This window comes from Epinephelus lanceolatus, chromosome 4 (assembly GCF_041903045.1).
Source record: "Epinephelus lanceolatus isolate andai-2023 chromosome 4, ASM4190304v1, whole genome shotgun sequence".
Classification (NCBI taxonomy): domain Eukaryota; kingdom Metazoa; phylum Chordata; class Actinopteri; order Perciformes; family Serranidae; genus Epinephelus; species Epinephelus lanceolatus.
This window is the reverse complement of record NC_135737.1, coordinates 33,638,625-33,654,623: the sequence shown is the minus strand read 5'-3', so window position 1 is coordinate 33,654,623 and position 15,999 is coordinate 33,638,625. Positions and strand designations below refer to the sequence as shown.

At 42.4% G+C, this 15,999-nt stretch overlaps 1 protein-coding gene across 6 annotated transcripts in view; it reads right to left on the bottom strand.

Annotated features, from left to right (window-relative positions):
- Window positions 1-15,999, bottom strand: part of trip12 (thyroid hormone receptor interactor 12) — a 35,262-nt gene that overhangs the window by 17,857 nt on the left and 1,406 nt on the right. For 4 of the 6 annotated variants that reach the window (XM_078167156.1, XM_078167157.1, XM_078167158.1 and 1 more), the window contains exons 2-13: window positions 13,974-14,120; window positions 13,440-13,564; window positions 12,008-12,799; window positions 8,659-8,764; window positions 6,915-7,051; window positions 5,772-5,855; window positions 5,489-5,584; window positions 5,263-5,414; window positions 5,110-5,145; window positions 4,915-5,010; window positions 4,724-4,816; window positions 2,475-2,636 (exon numbers count right to left, since the gene is read on the bottom strand). In XM_078167156.1, coding sequence (XP_078023282.1) covers window positions 2,475-2,636; window positions 4,724-4,816; window positions 4,915-5,010; window positions 5,110-5,145; window positions 5,263-5,414; window positions 5,489-5,584; window positions 5,772-5,855; window positions 6,915-7,051; window positions 8,659-8,764; window positions 12,008-12,799; window positions 13,440-13,564; window positions 13,974-14,071 — 1,977 coding nt within the window. In that variant the 5' untranslated portion in view covers window positions 14,072-14,120. Of the gene's footprint in view, window positions 1-2,474; window positions 2,637-4,723; window positions 4,817-4,914; window positions 5,011-5,109; window positions 5,146-5,262; window positions 5,415-5,488; window positions 5,585-5,771; window positions 5,856-6,914; window positions 7,052-8,658; window positions 8,765-12,007; window positions 12,800-13,438; window positions 13,565-13,973; window positions 14,121-15,999 lie in introns of all 6 variants that reach the window. The other 2 variants (XM_033631356.2, XM_033631362.2) reach the window with 2 other exon arrangements.

Genomic DNA, 15,999 nt, shown 5'->3' with positions numbered 1-15,999 from the left:
AAAACAGGTGCATTTCTTATTTATTTTTCTGTTACAAGACAAATATATGAAAGTGATTTGACACAAAAACATAAAACAAAAAGAAAATGTCGAGGACATGAACTGTACTGTGTAATCAGCTGTGCCAAAGCACAAAATATGCACCACTATACTGTCTGAATTTGTAGAATATAATCTGAAAACACCAAGGTTGGATGGCCAGCTTTTTTACAATATGGATATGTCTATACCCATATAATCTCCTTTCGAATGACAATGCTGTGAGACAAGGTACCCTAACTAAGCTATGGTCTGTCTCCTACTTGACTTAATTACATTTAAGATGCTGGCTGCTTGTACCTAAAAATGACCAGGGGTGCCCATTCAAAGTCAGGGATTCCTCCTCAGTTGTCAAAGATTGCTTCAACTTTGCTCATCAGTCAGTACGTTTACATGCACAGTTTAATTCCACTTTTAATCGGAATGAAAGGCCATTCCGATTAAAAGTGGTCATGTAAACGGTCATTCCGACTGAAAAACGGTCATTCCAATTGAAAAACGGTCATTCCGATTGAAAATTAAATCCGATTAAAGGGGGTGGTTTATTCCGTTTGTCATTCCGAATGAAAGAATTTTGTGTGCATGTATACACTCATTCCTCTTTAAGTTCATTCCGGTCTTTCTGCGCACGCTCGTTTCCTTGCCCTTCTGGCGCGATGACGTATATAGCGCGCATAGCAATGGGCTGCATAGCAACGGGCTGAGATAGAGCAGTCGGACTTGTTGCACTCACCGGTTTCCATTCGCCACAGCACGGTCTTCTACCTCCCTTCTCCTCCTCAACAGATGAAGCATTAGCAGAACAAGGTTGTTGCCGTACTGCTGCTTCAAGAATATAAGCAAAACACGCCCGAAAAAGGCACTACGAACGGCGTCGTCAAGCATCTTGTTATCCGGACCGAGGACTATACAGTGTTTTCTTCCGGTAAACGTAAACACGTAACGTCCGCCCCGCCCCCTATCCAATCAGAAACCTTCCCTGCCCCAAACCTTGCGCAGACCTGAATAAAGGCGACTGAACTGATCTCCCATGTAAACCCTCATTCAGAATGAATATTTCCCATGTAAACTACCTGGAAAGACTTTAATTCCTAATGATTTCATTCAGATTTATTTCATTCCGAATGAGAAGCTATCATGTAACCGTAGCCAGTGTGGTGATTATTACTCTGCGGAAACAATGCAGCAGCATGGAGGAGGAGAAACTTATCACCATAGGGCTTCCAGACATTATCTTTTCTCTTCTGCTTTGAAGTGGTGAATTTACAGCTCACAGAAACTTAATGCTCTCTGGCTTTTGCTTGATATCTACTGCTGGCAACGTTTGTTATCGCATACTTCTGATCTGTCATTAGCACAGTAAACTTGTTTATTGTATTACGTGAATACCACTGTCACTGAACGTCCCACTAAACTATGATCAAACTTTAAAACTTTATACTGAATAAAAGAATGACTCGTTGAATATTCGTATTGAACAACCAAACCTGATTCATAATTCTGAGTCAGTTACAGCCCTAAAAATGACACATTCACAGTTATTTCCATTTTTCATATACATACATAGCAAGCTAGCGTATATAATAATATATATAATAATATAAATTATTTCTTAAGTCACATCTAACGCAGGCCTTGCTTATTACTCATGTAGAAAAACTGACAAACCTAACTAGGGGTGTACCCAACACAGAATTTTGTCAGTCAAATCAGATTTGGCTTTTCAACATAAATATTTGACTATTTGTTCCTTTTTTTAATGTAGACTATCAAGCAACACGTTATTGAACTGCTAGAGTTTTGAACAGGGTTCAGCAGGACGTTCAGAGTGACTGCGATGTTCATGTAATAAGGTAAACAAGCCAAGTTAGCCCTCAGAGCTACTGCATGCTAACTATGCCCACGATGGATTGCACAACATTTTTCACCTGAAGCCTGACACTGTATCGTATGAAGCTGCTGTGAGGTGTAAATTCACAACTTCTCACAAGAGAAGAAGATAACATAATCTCTGAGTCAGACCGAGCAAAGCCTCTCTTCCTGTAGGCATCCTTCCTTCTTCTCACTCACACTGGTCCTGGGTCCGGGTCCACAGCTGCCTGTATCCATCTCAGACATCGTCACTGAGCGGATGGGATGACTTGATGTAGTGTAATGATTTTACCTCTAAGAGCGGTGTGAAAGCGAGGAGCGTGACTCTGTAGCTACCTCTGGGGACTGAAATGTCCACTGCAAACTAACTCAAAGTCAGCCCCTGACTGCTCAACTTGAAGAATCTCAGTCAGCTGAGGGGTCTGCATTTATGGATTAGAATCTTTGATTTTCAGCTGGCAGCCCTAAACCTCAAAACTTGTTTCAAGAGGAACCCCACCTGAGCCAACCCCCTGCTGTGATGGTGTTGCATTTTATAATTTCTAACACGGGGAAAAACGCACCTGGTGTGTCAGTCTCTGAGTCAGCAGCGGCAGCGAATCAGCAACAAAGTGGAACTCATCTGGAGTAATGCTCTGGCAGCAGTTGGCTGCAATGGCCAAAGCGTTCCTCTGAGCATTGATGCTGAAGAACTCTAGGTAGAGGAGGCAGTCAGCGAGTCCACCCTGTGACAAATGAAATGAAACATTATTGCAGTGCATGATTGTGGCTTACAAAGACAGGATGATTTAAAAGGATAAAGGATTTTTCAACCTGGACCCTATTGTCCTGTGTATTTCCATCTGAGAGACTGATGTGAACAACATTTTTTGAAATTAGTCCAGTATTTAGTGAGAGGACAGCATCTGGCAGCCGCGCAACAGGCTGAAATGTAAGCATATGGGGCACTGAGCACTGTCGCTGGATCTCCAAGTGTCTCGTTAAGCGTAAGTTTCGTTCTGAAATCTCACGAGATGTCACTTATTGCCCAAAGACAACAGTGGAAATGTGTGTGAGATTTGGAGTGAGTGTGGTAACCAGAGTAGTATACAGAAACATAGTTTAGTATTATCTAAAAGATTTTAAATGTCATGGATGATCATTATGATGATTTCGACAGTGTGGATAAAGCCTTTGAATTCAATCGCCATCTGTATTTATTTGTGTCTCAGTATACACATGAAGGGTGGATGAGGGCAAGGAGAGAGACAGCGGGGACAACAGGCAGCAGAGGTTTTTATTTTACCATTAACATGTTCATTATATCCCGCTAATGCTTCTTGTTATTGCACTATCCACTTTGCTGTTGTGACACTGCAAATTTCTCTGCTGTGGGAATAATAAATGATCCTCTTATCAGAAAAGACCATGTATACGGGCTTGTACAATGATCATTCATTGCCACTAGGTATCTTGATATGAAGGGAAAATGTAGGTATTAATTGTAATAAAATTATAAGTCATATAATACCAAAGCATAAATATATTTTCCACCACATGTCCACACACTATGGCATACATAGTGTCTGCTTATTGATATCACTTATTTTATTATTATGAATGTCAGCTACTGAAAATGGGGAATCAGTCTATATAGATTTGTTACAATTAGTTGACATTTGCACCTACTAACTGTTTATTAACTGTTTTTGCCCTTATCCTGCCATGCTTTCATGTGTAGTGTCATGCAATGTAAACATAATAACGTTAGCTTATAGCATTAGTCTACCTCCACTCTATCTGCAGCAGGTATCTCCACTCTTGGAACAACAATTTTCTTTAGGAAAGTAAGCACTGGATTTGTTCTCTTTGACTGGTAGTAGTCATCCCAGTCAAAATGGTCACTGCAGACCCGCAGGTCTGCATGTTCGGTGTATGGACAGGAGTATGAGGATCCATTTGTAGCACTACTAATCAAAACTTCAGCGTGTCCATATACGACAAAGGTAGTAGTATTTGAAAGCTGTGTGAAGTGTAGCTCTTCATTGTGTCAGCACTAGGGCTATCAATCTTCCCCCTTGTTTTCGAATAGCGAAGTTCGTTCTGACAGCCCTAGTCAGCACAGTTCGAAATGCACAATCACGAATCACTCTTTATAGCATAGGCATTCTTCACACTGGGTCACAGCACCCACAGGAACACCACCAGTCTCCTGTGAGCAGCTTGCTCACCATTTGCTGCCTGTTGCCCCTCCTTCTCTCTCTCTCCTCATCCACCCTTGATGCGTATACTCCAGCTCAAATAAATACAGGCAGCCATCAAATTCAAAGGCCTCATCCACATTGTCAAAATCAGCTGAATAATCATCCATGGCATTAAAAATCTTTTAGATAACATTTAACTATGTTTCTGTACTCCAACACAACAAACTATTCCCGCTACTACTCATTCTTACTCCAATTCTCCCACCTATAAGTCACATCTCGTGAGATTTCAGAGCAGGATTCCCGCTTGATGATACAGTCACAAATAGACTGGATCAAGTAAAAGGTAAGAGGCACTTCAGCCTCTTATAATAACAATCTGAGCCGGTCTGTGGCTAAAAGTACCACTTTTAATGAACATACAGTAACTAAGTTCAGTTGCCCCATATGATTCCATTGCAGCTGGTGTGCAGCTGCCCAGCTGGTGCTGTCCAGCTCAATACTGGCACAATTACAAAAACTACTGTTAACATCAGTCACCTAGACATATATACTACATGGTAAAAAAGGGTCCAGGTTAAAAAATGATAGTTATACCTTTAAGGGTCTGACAAAAATGCAACACTTACAGCTTGCAAAATGGCTTTGCTGTGTCGCCTTGACAACATCTCCAGGGCAGTCAGGGCCTGCTCTGCTACGTCAATGAACTGGATAACCTGAAGCTGCATATAAGAAGGGAGAACAATCCATTAGCATATCAAAAGGCCACCATTGCAAATTAACAAATGATTAGGGACGGATAGAGAGCACAGTGTCTTACCTTCTCCAGGAAGACAGGAATAGCATCGACCACCACAGCAGAGGATCGAGGGAGTGCCTCCATCATATATGTGAGTGCACGAGAGGCATGATTCATCTGTGTGCAGGGAGCAAAGGCATATAAGGCAGTGGCATTACAAAAATGGATGACTCACACCAAAATATCTACATACAGCAATAACTCCATCATACTCACAATATCAAAGTTATGCTCCATTTGTAACAGTGTAATCTGTGAAAGAAAGTCGAGAGTATTAATATGGAACCAGATTAGTGGTAGTCAAATATCACAGTCATTTTCTACATGCATACAACATGCAGGACAATGACCAAACAGAACAGGACTAACCAAAGCAGGCACCACACTCTTCACAGGGAATCCACCAAGTGTTTCCTCGTTGCCCATCACCAGCAGCTGGCACATCTCAATGGCAGCCTGGAGCTGCTGAGACTCGTCACCTGTGGCCTGCAGGCCTTGTAATAGCTGCTGAGCCTTGGAGCCTGGAAGCAGAGTTTCCAGCAGTTATTTAGAGCCTATCAAATGCGAAGAACATGGGTAAGGAAGTTGTACTCACTTGCTCCACTGCCAATAGTCCTGTGGAACAGCTGGGACATGCGGGGCCCCAGGGGCCCAAAAAGATGTGGGGGGAGACCCCTGGCCTCCAATAGGGCTATAGGGACAGAGACAGAAAAGTTACAGAGCAATTTTAAAAAAGGTAGAACTGAGAGAACTGTCTGTGAAGTCTTTATACCTAGCAATACCATTAAAAATCAGTGATAGTGATCAGTGACATAGTCCACAAATGGTAAATGTTAGTAGGGACTGACTGGTAAAGCTGAGAGGGGGAATGAACATACCTTGAAGCCTTCCCATTTCAGAGTCATCAGACTCACTCTCTCCAGAGGTGGTCATGCCCACTGCTCCAGCAACTGAGCTTGAAGCTGGACACAGAAAAAAACAATAAATTTAATTCCCACACAATCTCAGTACAAATTTCTTGATCATCCTTAGAATGATTCATTTTCTGTTACTGCCTGTCAGGGTCGCAGGGGGACTGGAGCCTATACCAGCTGACATTAGGCGAGAGGCACGGGGAACCCTGGACAGGTCACCAGACCATCACTGGGTTGGCACGTATGCCATTTTCATACACAAATAGTGTTATAGGGCCGCTACAAATTCTGTTCTTCTGGCCTCCTTTGCATTTTAACAGCAGAACCAAATGACGGTAGCATCATTCTGCTCCAGTGTGTGATTATACACTGCATCGCCCCTTTGCGGTATGAATAGAGTCTTGACCGACATGACATGTTACACAAAAGCATCAGCCTCCAGTGCGACATACAACATATGCATCTGCAGCGCTTTCTAAACAATGGCATTAACATGTCAATGACAATCATTTGCTGTCCATTATATGGGGACTGATCTTGCCCTGTGCTTGGAGGTTAAGGAGCTCCTGAATCTAATTGTTTTCCCAATTTGCCGACATGTACAGCCACTGTTCTTCTTTGAGTAAGCCACTAACTGCTAACAGCTGCTTTTGAATGTCCCCCAGTGGGTCGCACACATAACACGTCATCAAAACATCACACACTGTATCAGAGCTGTTACTACCTCCCGTGGCTGCTTAAAGGTGAAACCCCTCTGTCCCCCCTTTCCACAATCATACCTTCTATACAGAATGGCGAGACTGCCTAACGGTGCGATTTCTTTTTTGCCTCTTTCGTTTTAAAGGGGCTACAATGACAAACAACCATTCCCACTCACTATCACACCTACAGGCAATTTAGAGTCACCAATTAACCTGACCTGCAGGTCTTTAGATTGTGGGAGGAAGCCAGAGAACCCGGAGAAAACAACGCTGACGCGGGAAGAACATGCAAAGTCCACACAGAAGGGTCGCAGCTGGCCGGTGGATCCATTCATAGACTTAAATTCATATAAAAAGAGGATGCTCTCCTGGAAAACACAAATTTAAAAAGTGGCATAATAGGTACCTGAAGCCCCTTGTGATGCCTCATCAGTGCGAGCGGCTGACGAGTTGGCCCCATCCTGGTTGTTGTCGGAGTCGGCCATTTTCTCCTGTCGGCGAGCGTCGGCTGCCCCGCGCTTGCCCAGGCCTGAGCCCCGCCGACTGTCAAAACAGATTGATAGTATGAGTGATTGCAGAGTAATCATAACGTGCAGTGCATTCTGTGTTACAACTCTAAGTCAAATGAATACAGAGCAGTTATTCCCCTGAGTATTTTGTCATGCTGGATATTAATATACCACTGTAGATGTGTTCATATGAAAAGTATGAGAAGGAAACCTAAGATCAAAAAGGACTCCTGTGGGACCTTGTTACTGTTTTAACAAATCTCTGTAGCCAAAGTTTCAAGTTTAAGATGTGTGTAGTTTGAACTTGTGCTGTTAGCCATGTTGTACCTGACCTTATGTTCAAGTGGGTGGGCAGGAATCAAAACAGTAACTACTGATGGGTGTGAGTGGGTTTCCTGTGAGTGGAAATGGAGTGACGTACTTTACAACAGCCATACTTTACAACATTTTGGTGGCATCTCGGCATGCTTAACTGCCAACTCCATCAAATACACCGCGTTCGACTTAACCACACCACAGTCTGTATGGGCTGTAGCTGCGGTTGTAGCCGCACACACACAGTAACATCATCAAACAGCTAACATTACATGACAGTTATTAACAAGTTTACTGACGGAGTCAAGCTGTTGCGGTGTCGTTGTGTTTGTTCGGATGCTTTAATGGCTTGGTGTTGGATGTTAGCCGCTGCTACTGCGTTAGCTTGTGCTAACTAAGCAGACGTTGAACTGACTGTCTGCTGAGAGGACAGCAGCTCTGGAGACAACAGAAAATTTGCTGATCCAGCAGGGAGTCGGGATGGTCTGGGATCAGACTCCCAACAGAAAAAAGGATTGAATGCACATATTGTTTGACTGGAGATGTTTTGCTACTGCTTGGTACTGGGATATTTCGGTCGATGCCTTAAAAGGTATCAAGTAGCTATACCCAGGACTACTGTCAATATAGCCGATATGCTCAACGAAGAATTCTACTAGATAACATGACACGTGGGTCAGACCAGCGCTCTCCTCAGGATTTCTGAGTTTGATGGGAGAGGTGAATGTGAGTGAAGGTCTAACCAATACGCTTCCTTGTTTTCTGAAATAGTGCTGCCCTGAATTGTCATGTCAGTTTTGCTGATCTTATTATTCTGGTTTGCTATCTTGCTTCAAAAGCTAGTGATCACCCTGTGATGGTTGTTGTGATTGCTTGTGTTGAGTGGGGTTTTTTTTCTACATAGAAAACAATTAATGAATTGCTCACATCTCAGGGAAAATAATTATGATCAATCTTTGCATCACACAACTTTCTCTGTGTCGTCTTAAGCAAATGCTGCTGTCGCTGAGCCAAACAAAGCTCAAAAAGGTTCCCTGTGGACTTTCTGACGAATGCTAAAACTAATGCTGTCTCATACAACATCCCTGCAATAAATCTACTCTTCGTGAAGGTTATAACGTTCACTTATTGTTTTTACAATAGTCATTTTGGAGGAAACAGTTAGCGGAGCTGCTAAATACTGAATTATACTAAGAGCTGTTTCTAATATTAAGTCTACCCTCACCCTGATGTGCACAAAACTTAAGACTCTTGAATTTCAAGTCCTTTTTTAAGGCATCAATATCTATACAACAATCTACATGAAGTCATCACTGTGATTGGTACCTGGTGCTGGCACAGGAGCCCGTGGTCTTCTGGCGTGTGCTCCGCCGAAAGCTGGGGAGCTCTGCTGGAGGAGACTCGCTGCGCTTCTTAGTGGATTTTCTCAAACCTATGGCGACAAAATTGACAAATAACCCACCTGGCGACTGGGCACCAACATTGGTATCACATTCTTTTAAATGTGATAAAGTATAAAGCAGTCTGAATCAGAACCAGCTTTATATTGGTGTTGGCGCATAGGCAAGATGAAACATTATCACTTAGATTTAGTTAACAAGTCACAGAGAATATTTGGGTTGAATTACTTAACACAGTATCTTACTTTTGGTAACTTATTTGGCCAGGGGCACCACTATAGTAAGCATCCTTCAGGTACATGATCATTGCTCACAGATCTGTGAAAAGTCTTGGTCAATATTGCTGTTAGAGCAAAGACTGACGATGAGTGTTAATTTTCAATACAGTAAAGGCTCTGGTGTTGCCTATTCAGAGCCCTGTAACACTGACTAGATGGGTATTAATAGTAACCCAACCATGGCCCTATGACAGGAAAACCTCCATGCTCAATCTGTGACTCATAATTCAGTGTTACAAAAATAAAGACTGAGAAAGTTCAGACCAAATGAATTAAAGATATGAGAATTATTACTTCCTTTTTGTACTTCATATAACCTTACCTTCGAATCATACCAGGTCAAGTATTAATCCCTCACACACATCACAAGTTACCCAAAGCTTCCTAATAAAGTTGAAACTATCTGGAGCCACTCAATGCAATCATTAATGATTTTCTATTCATTATGTAGCAGTAACATATCAAAATTCAGCATGATCAAAAAGGTATTGTGCAATGTAAAGCCATACAGAATCACTGGAACACAAGCAAACTGCAATGGAAATGCTTACTCACCATTATAGCTGAAAGAAGTAAAATCTGTGAGTGTTAAAAGATATCCAAGGCTGACAGATGATTATATGGAAAGGGAGATGAAGCTCTTTGCTCTTGACAGAAGCAGCATATGAATCCTTCCCTGCCTTCAAACATACCCCTGGTCAGCTGGTGGGCCAACAAGCTAAGCCAACTTAGGAGGGGTCTCTCTCCATTTGGGCCCGAGGCCCATGGCACAGAGCCCACCTCAGTTTCTATCCTTTCACCTACCTAGAACAGCCTGACCCCATACTGACCTGAACAGCTTATACTCATTTCACCACACACGCCAAATTTCTACTGTAATATCTGTGTATCTGACCTAGTGTCCTACAAGTTCCCCCTATTCTCATTAGGGATTGGTATTAATTAACTGAATTAACATTAACTGCCTTGTTTCAGTCAGTGTTTAGTTGAATGTTAACAGTACTTTATTAAGGCTTATTAAGAGGTCTTTTAAGTGCCGTCTTTCTTTTCAACAGAAGTGCATTTCTACTGAGCCAAGAATATTGACTAAGTCTGACAAAGTATCAATGGTATTCATACTACATTGGTACCACCGCATAAATCAGTTAATTGTCAAGAATATTTCTGACCTGTTACACATTTTGGTCTATTCGGTAATTTTGCTACTCTTCAGTTTACTGCGCTGCACACCAACTGGGTCTGATATGAGGTAGCTAGTGGCGCGGCTCATTCGAGGATTACTGAATCCAAGGATTAATGCCGTCCCGCCCAAAAGCATAGCTGTGGAAACATCGTACCCAACCTCCAGTCACCCCCAGTACACCCTGGTAAAAAAGTGGCTCGATTTTGAGCCACAAAAGCCCTTTAGCATTGCTAACTATTTTATCACTGTAAGCTCTGTCAGCACCACTATCAGTGTCAACACAACTAACGGTGCTAACATAGTTTAGAATTCTAGAGAGGTTTTGCAGCTCAGGATGAATCGACTCATTCATCAGGGCTACCTGGGGAGAGACCAGAGGGTGGCCACCATGTTTCTGCAGCAACACTGTTCCACCACTGGGACAAGCGGCACCACTAGCTAACCAGTGGAGACTGAATGGTGTGCAGTGGGCACTATGTTTTTGCATGTTAAAGGGGCTAGCCAGCTGTATGTCAGCAAAGTCAACAGAATATAAAAGGCAAGACATTTGCTTCACAAAACGTTGAAATTTCACCCTCTCTAAATGGACTGCACTTTGAAATGTGGTGCTAAAGCTGGACTAAAAGGAAAGGCCTCTTGTATTTACCATCTTTTTGCATTTTTAGTTAGTGGTTAATGGGCAAAGGACTTTCAAAAGCCAAATTAAATGTAAGTGATGTCCCTTATTAAACAACAGAATATATCTTGAGATCAAAACGCTACCTCATGACAGCATCAACAGAAACAAACTGCAATGATGTCATACTATAACACATGAGTTTCGCACAGGTTTCATTATAGATGCAGCCCTTGGATTAATGATCAATTCACAAGACCAAATACCACAGTTAAGACCATTTTTGGAAAATGTCTCCCTGAATTTGTCTACCATACCTGTGAAACCATAAATGTGCTTCACACTGACAATTGAGCAACCAGCAGTATTTATGTATTTAGCTACTCTCCAGTTTCAGGCTACTGGTACTTAAGGCTGAAATCTGAGCCAGTTCACCAGCTCAGTGAAGCCCACACTCACCACATGGGAGCTAGATATACTAGTCGAGACATAAAGTCTATATTGTGTGCAGTGTGTCACCAAATGTATTTATACATGGTGCATGCACAACATATGAGTTACGCTGATGTCTGGATAAAAGGCTCAGACTGTGTATATAAAATAATTGCCTATTTATTATCTCATGAGCTATGTTTACTGTCCACCATTTCTTTTGAGTGTCTGATTTCTGACTGTGTAAATGTATCCACTATAAGGTGCCCTCAAATACTCCACAATAAAAGAAAAACAAGGAGTGCCCATGGCATGTAAATTACTTTATGCTAACAGTCTCACAACACTGCAATTTCATAGATGCTAAAATTACTGCTGTGCCAATTGGTTTACCTCTGTGGTGGACATGTGCTGTAATGTGCCTCGACTGGGCAGCAGTTACACCAAATATATTTGCACCGGGCAGTTGAGAGAGGTTTTGTAACTGATGCTATGACGCTGCTTGGATCACAGGCCCTGTGACATTTAATCCCAGAGGTGTAACCGCCATTGAAGCACAGGCAAATACTGTGCTGACCCTCTACAAGGCAATCATAAACCTGTTTAACCCCCTCAATCTTTTCACACAATTACAAACCAATTAGAACAAACCCTTGCAGATACTCCCCTCACCACACTCTGTTAAGGAGTGATCAGCTCAGACTGGATTAGAATGAGAGTTTCTATTATGAACAGAGGGGATCCATACACAGGTAATGTGACTCACTTGCTAGTTTAGCTTGTAATCCTGAAGGCCCAGGTTTGGAGGTCTCAGTTTTGGAGGATCCGGGCAAGGACAGTTTGGGTTTTGGCAGGTTGACTTTGGGGTTAAAGCGTGCTGCCCACTCAAACTTTGAAGAGCTGGCGGCTTTGGCCTGCTCCTTGTCACGGGTACTGCGGCGTGGGGAGGGGCTAGAGGCTGAGCGAGAGCGTCGTGCCTTGGTCTGATCTTTTCCCTGTTTGACTCGGGCGCCCTGCGTGGTGGCACTGTTGGTGCCTGTGGTGGAGGAAGAGGAAGAGGTGGAGGCAGAGGAGGAGGAGTCCGTCACGTTGCTACACCCAGCTTTGGCTGAGGCGGCCGATTTAGACGCCAGCTTGGTGGGTTTTGCAGTCCTGCCCTCGGTACGATTGGGGAGGGACCCAGCGGTGCTACTAAGACCGGGGAGTGATTCCGCTTTCTTCCGTTTCTGGATTGGTGAGGCCCCAGCGGCCCCGCTCTTCTTGCTCTGGCCTCGACCTGACGATGCAGGTGGTTCTGAAGCAAGTGATCGCTTCTTTGACTTAGCTGGGCCTTTCTTGGTCTCTGAGGTATTGTCTCTGGGTGGTGGGAGCGATTTGGGCTTCTTGGCAGGGGTCGGTCCGAAGGTACTAATTTGGTCAGGAGCTTCGCTTCGCTTCAGCCCTCGGGTGCCTTCACTTTTTGACTGGTGGCCTGGTCGCTCTTGTTCAGATGTCCCTGCAGCCTCTGGCTCGTCTTGCAACACAAATGAAGCCACGGACAGAGTAAGACCGCTTCTGCCGAGGAGCAAGAGGGACAACAAAACACCGTCTCATAAAACTTCTCAAAACACGAAAGGGGATGAATTAGAATGCCACATTCATTGTACTCATTCAGATTTGTGCTGCTTTAACATGGAATCAGAAAACAGCTTCTGGACGGCACGAGAAAAAAAGAAACAGTCCAACAGATTAGCAAGGCATTAAAACAAAACATGCATGAGGATATGTTGCGGTGGCCATGCCGTATTGTTTACAAAGAATGGAATAATATACATTAGATAAAATTATTTTGGGTTTACTATTTTATGTAATTTTTCTGGTAATGTCCAGTAATTGTCGAGATCGCCCACATTTTTGGTTTGTGTAAAGGAGCTACATAACATCCACCGAGAAGGATGGCAAAAAGTTAAAATATTTCAACTTTGCACAGCAATGCTATCTAGCGTTAACGTTGCCAGTATTCTCCGCTGACCACCCCTAATATTACCACTCTGCTTTCGTCCACTAAAATGATATCTGGATTTCTGTCCACCATCTCACTGATTCTATGTGAAAGCAGCATTACAACAAAACCCAAAAGGTGCACAATACTGTATGTTCTTCATTGTGAATTTGACACACGCACACACAATAAGCACCAAGTAGAGAGGAGGGGTACCTTCTTGAGCTGTGCCCTCTGGACTGGCCAGTGGCTGAGCTGGCTGTGGCTTTGGAAGCTTTAGAATTAGGTCTTCTACTTTCAGGTGGGGAATTTGCTTTATGTTTTACCTGCTCTGACTGCAACCTGTAAGGTTGGAAATTAAAGAGCAAGAGATAGTGTGGGTTTCTGTAATTAATCCACATAAAAAGAGACTTGATCAATGCCCAAATCATTTTGGCTGACTGCATCTGCATATCCTCTGATCGTCAACACCTCTAGAGTAGCAAGAAAAACAACTAAAACAGTTAATCTGCATTTGACTATGATAAAAGAACACAAGATAAGCTTTCCCTTTGATCAAAGAGGCCAATATCATCATTATGCATTAAGTTCAAATTCAAATCAACAACAGACAAACACCACCCATGAATTTAGTACAAATATCCCTCTTCTTAACACCTCATTTGTTTGCCCCTTCAAGAAAATCTCAACTAATGTTCCTCACAAACTATAAGTGCCTTTTACTGGACGGTAAGTGTGCAGGTGGGCTCACCTTCCCGCGACTGTGTGGTCTTGTGGCTGGGCCGCAGCAGTGTTCCTCTGTGAACGGCGCAGTGACCCCCCTGGATTGGAATTAGGCCGGTTGGACATTGGCACCTCTCTCCTGAAGGGACATACCCTTTCTAGACACTACCATTCACTGCAATAGAAGAGAGAAAGAAACCACATAAGAATAATGACAAAATACAATCTACACTTTCCAACAACCACTGGGTTGTCCGTGGTTTAAAATGAGTTGCTGTGCTGTAGGTGACAGCTGATGAATCGTCTGCACCACCACGCTCAAGCTCACCTCTCCAGCCCATTTGAGATGATCAGGGGAACAACTGTCTCATCAATTTTTTTTTTTAAGATTGTACATCACAGGATACAAACTCCCACCAGAAGACGACTGACAAATCCTACGTATTACTTAAACTACCTGTTGTGTAGGGGCAGAAACAGGCTGCCTGAAAGATCATGAGCAAGGAACCAGACAACTCACTGTTGATACAATAAAAACTTTGGATTTAAGTTTAGACTTCAAATAATTTTATAAAATATATGTACAGCAGATTTCTATGATGAAAAATATTTAATTAAGCTAGTAATATACCTCCTTCATAAGAAAAAGTTTCCAGCCCCTTTCACTTTCTCCTGTCTGGGAAAAAAAGTTTACTTCTGTGAAACACTTACAGTAAACCACTAAATGACCTTTAAACATTAATTCTTACAGTCTGATCAAATTATAATGTAATGGTTTTAGAGACAGCGCTTGCAGAATTTCAACTGTTTTGTATCATGAGCATAGGTTGGCCTGTAATGCAAACCTATCCCCAAGTATTCTGCAAGTAAAGTACATTTGATTTGTGTGTTTTATGTTATATACATTTGTATGTTAAGCTCAATGAAAGGAGGGACAGCTGGCAGTCATCATCAGAATATCACTTTACATCATCAAATACAGCAGCCCAAGATTTGTTTCAGTAATGATGAGCAAGGTCACAGATATATCAAAATAATCTTACCGTGGGGCAGACTGCAAGTCATTCAAACCACACAAAAACATAATGCAAACTCAACAGTAGCTGATATTGTTTAAAATGGTCATAACATTTAGCTAGATACCTAATCAACAGAGCTTGTTGTTAAAGTAAGTTGCAGTAATAATTTTTGTCAGGATGTGAAATAAATTATCTTTTACATATAAAGAGGTATAACTGATATGTATTTTCACAAGTCAATAACATGAGGGTACTGATAACAGTCATGACTGATATCTTTTGAACACAAACACAGTGGGATCACACTGAATTACAACCTAAATACTTTTTTGACACACAGAAAAGAAAGATCACTAATTAACCCAGTAAGTTAGGGTTAAAATCATGGTATCATTGATCATAAAAATACGCCACACTTGGCAAGCTCACAGGGCCATTTTAGGCCTGCACTGACAGTGCATCCTAGTCTTTGTTTATTCGTCCATTCTGACAACTGGTACACCACACTCACGTATAATGTGATTAGTTAAGCACATCAGATGATCGGGAGCTTGAAACACTCGCCGGCAGTAACTTTCTTCTACTACACCACTAAACAAGCACGCAAGGGTCCATTTTTTATACCAATGATTTACAGAGGCCTATATTTCTGACGTAGTTCTCTACACCACCGACTAGCATGTTTAGCCACTCATATCCTAGCAAGTCCCATACATTTTGACAGTAGCTTGATCGCATACGTATCTATACAAAAATCTCCCGCAACACAAAAGCGAAACTTGTACCCGCTGAATATTGAATATTACAATAAGAAGCTGCTAAAAGGCTAGTTAGCACATACCAGAGACTCGTTGGTTAAAGTTACGTTGGCTAACGTAGCAATGGTTACATGGAAATGCGTAGTTGGCGTACCGGTGTGTCAACCTCTTTAGCTCCCTAAGTAAACGCATTGGCAAATTCAAACAGCTACATTGTTTGCACCTTGTTGTGGTATGAAATGGCGAAACTGTTACTGACCGGCCAAAACGACCCCCT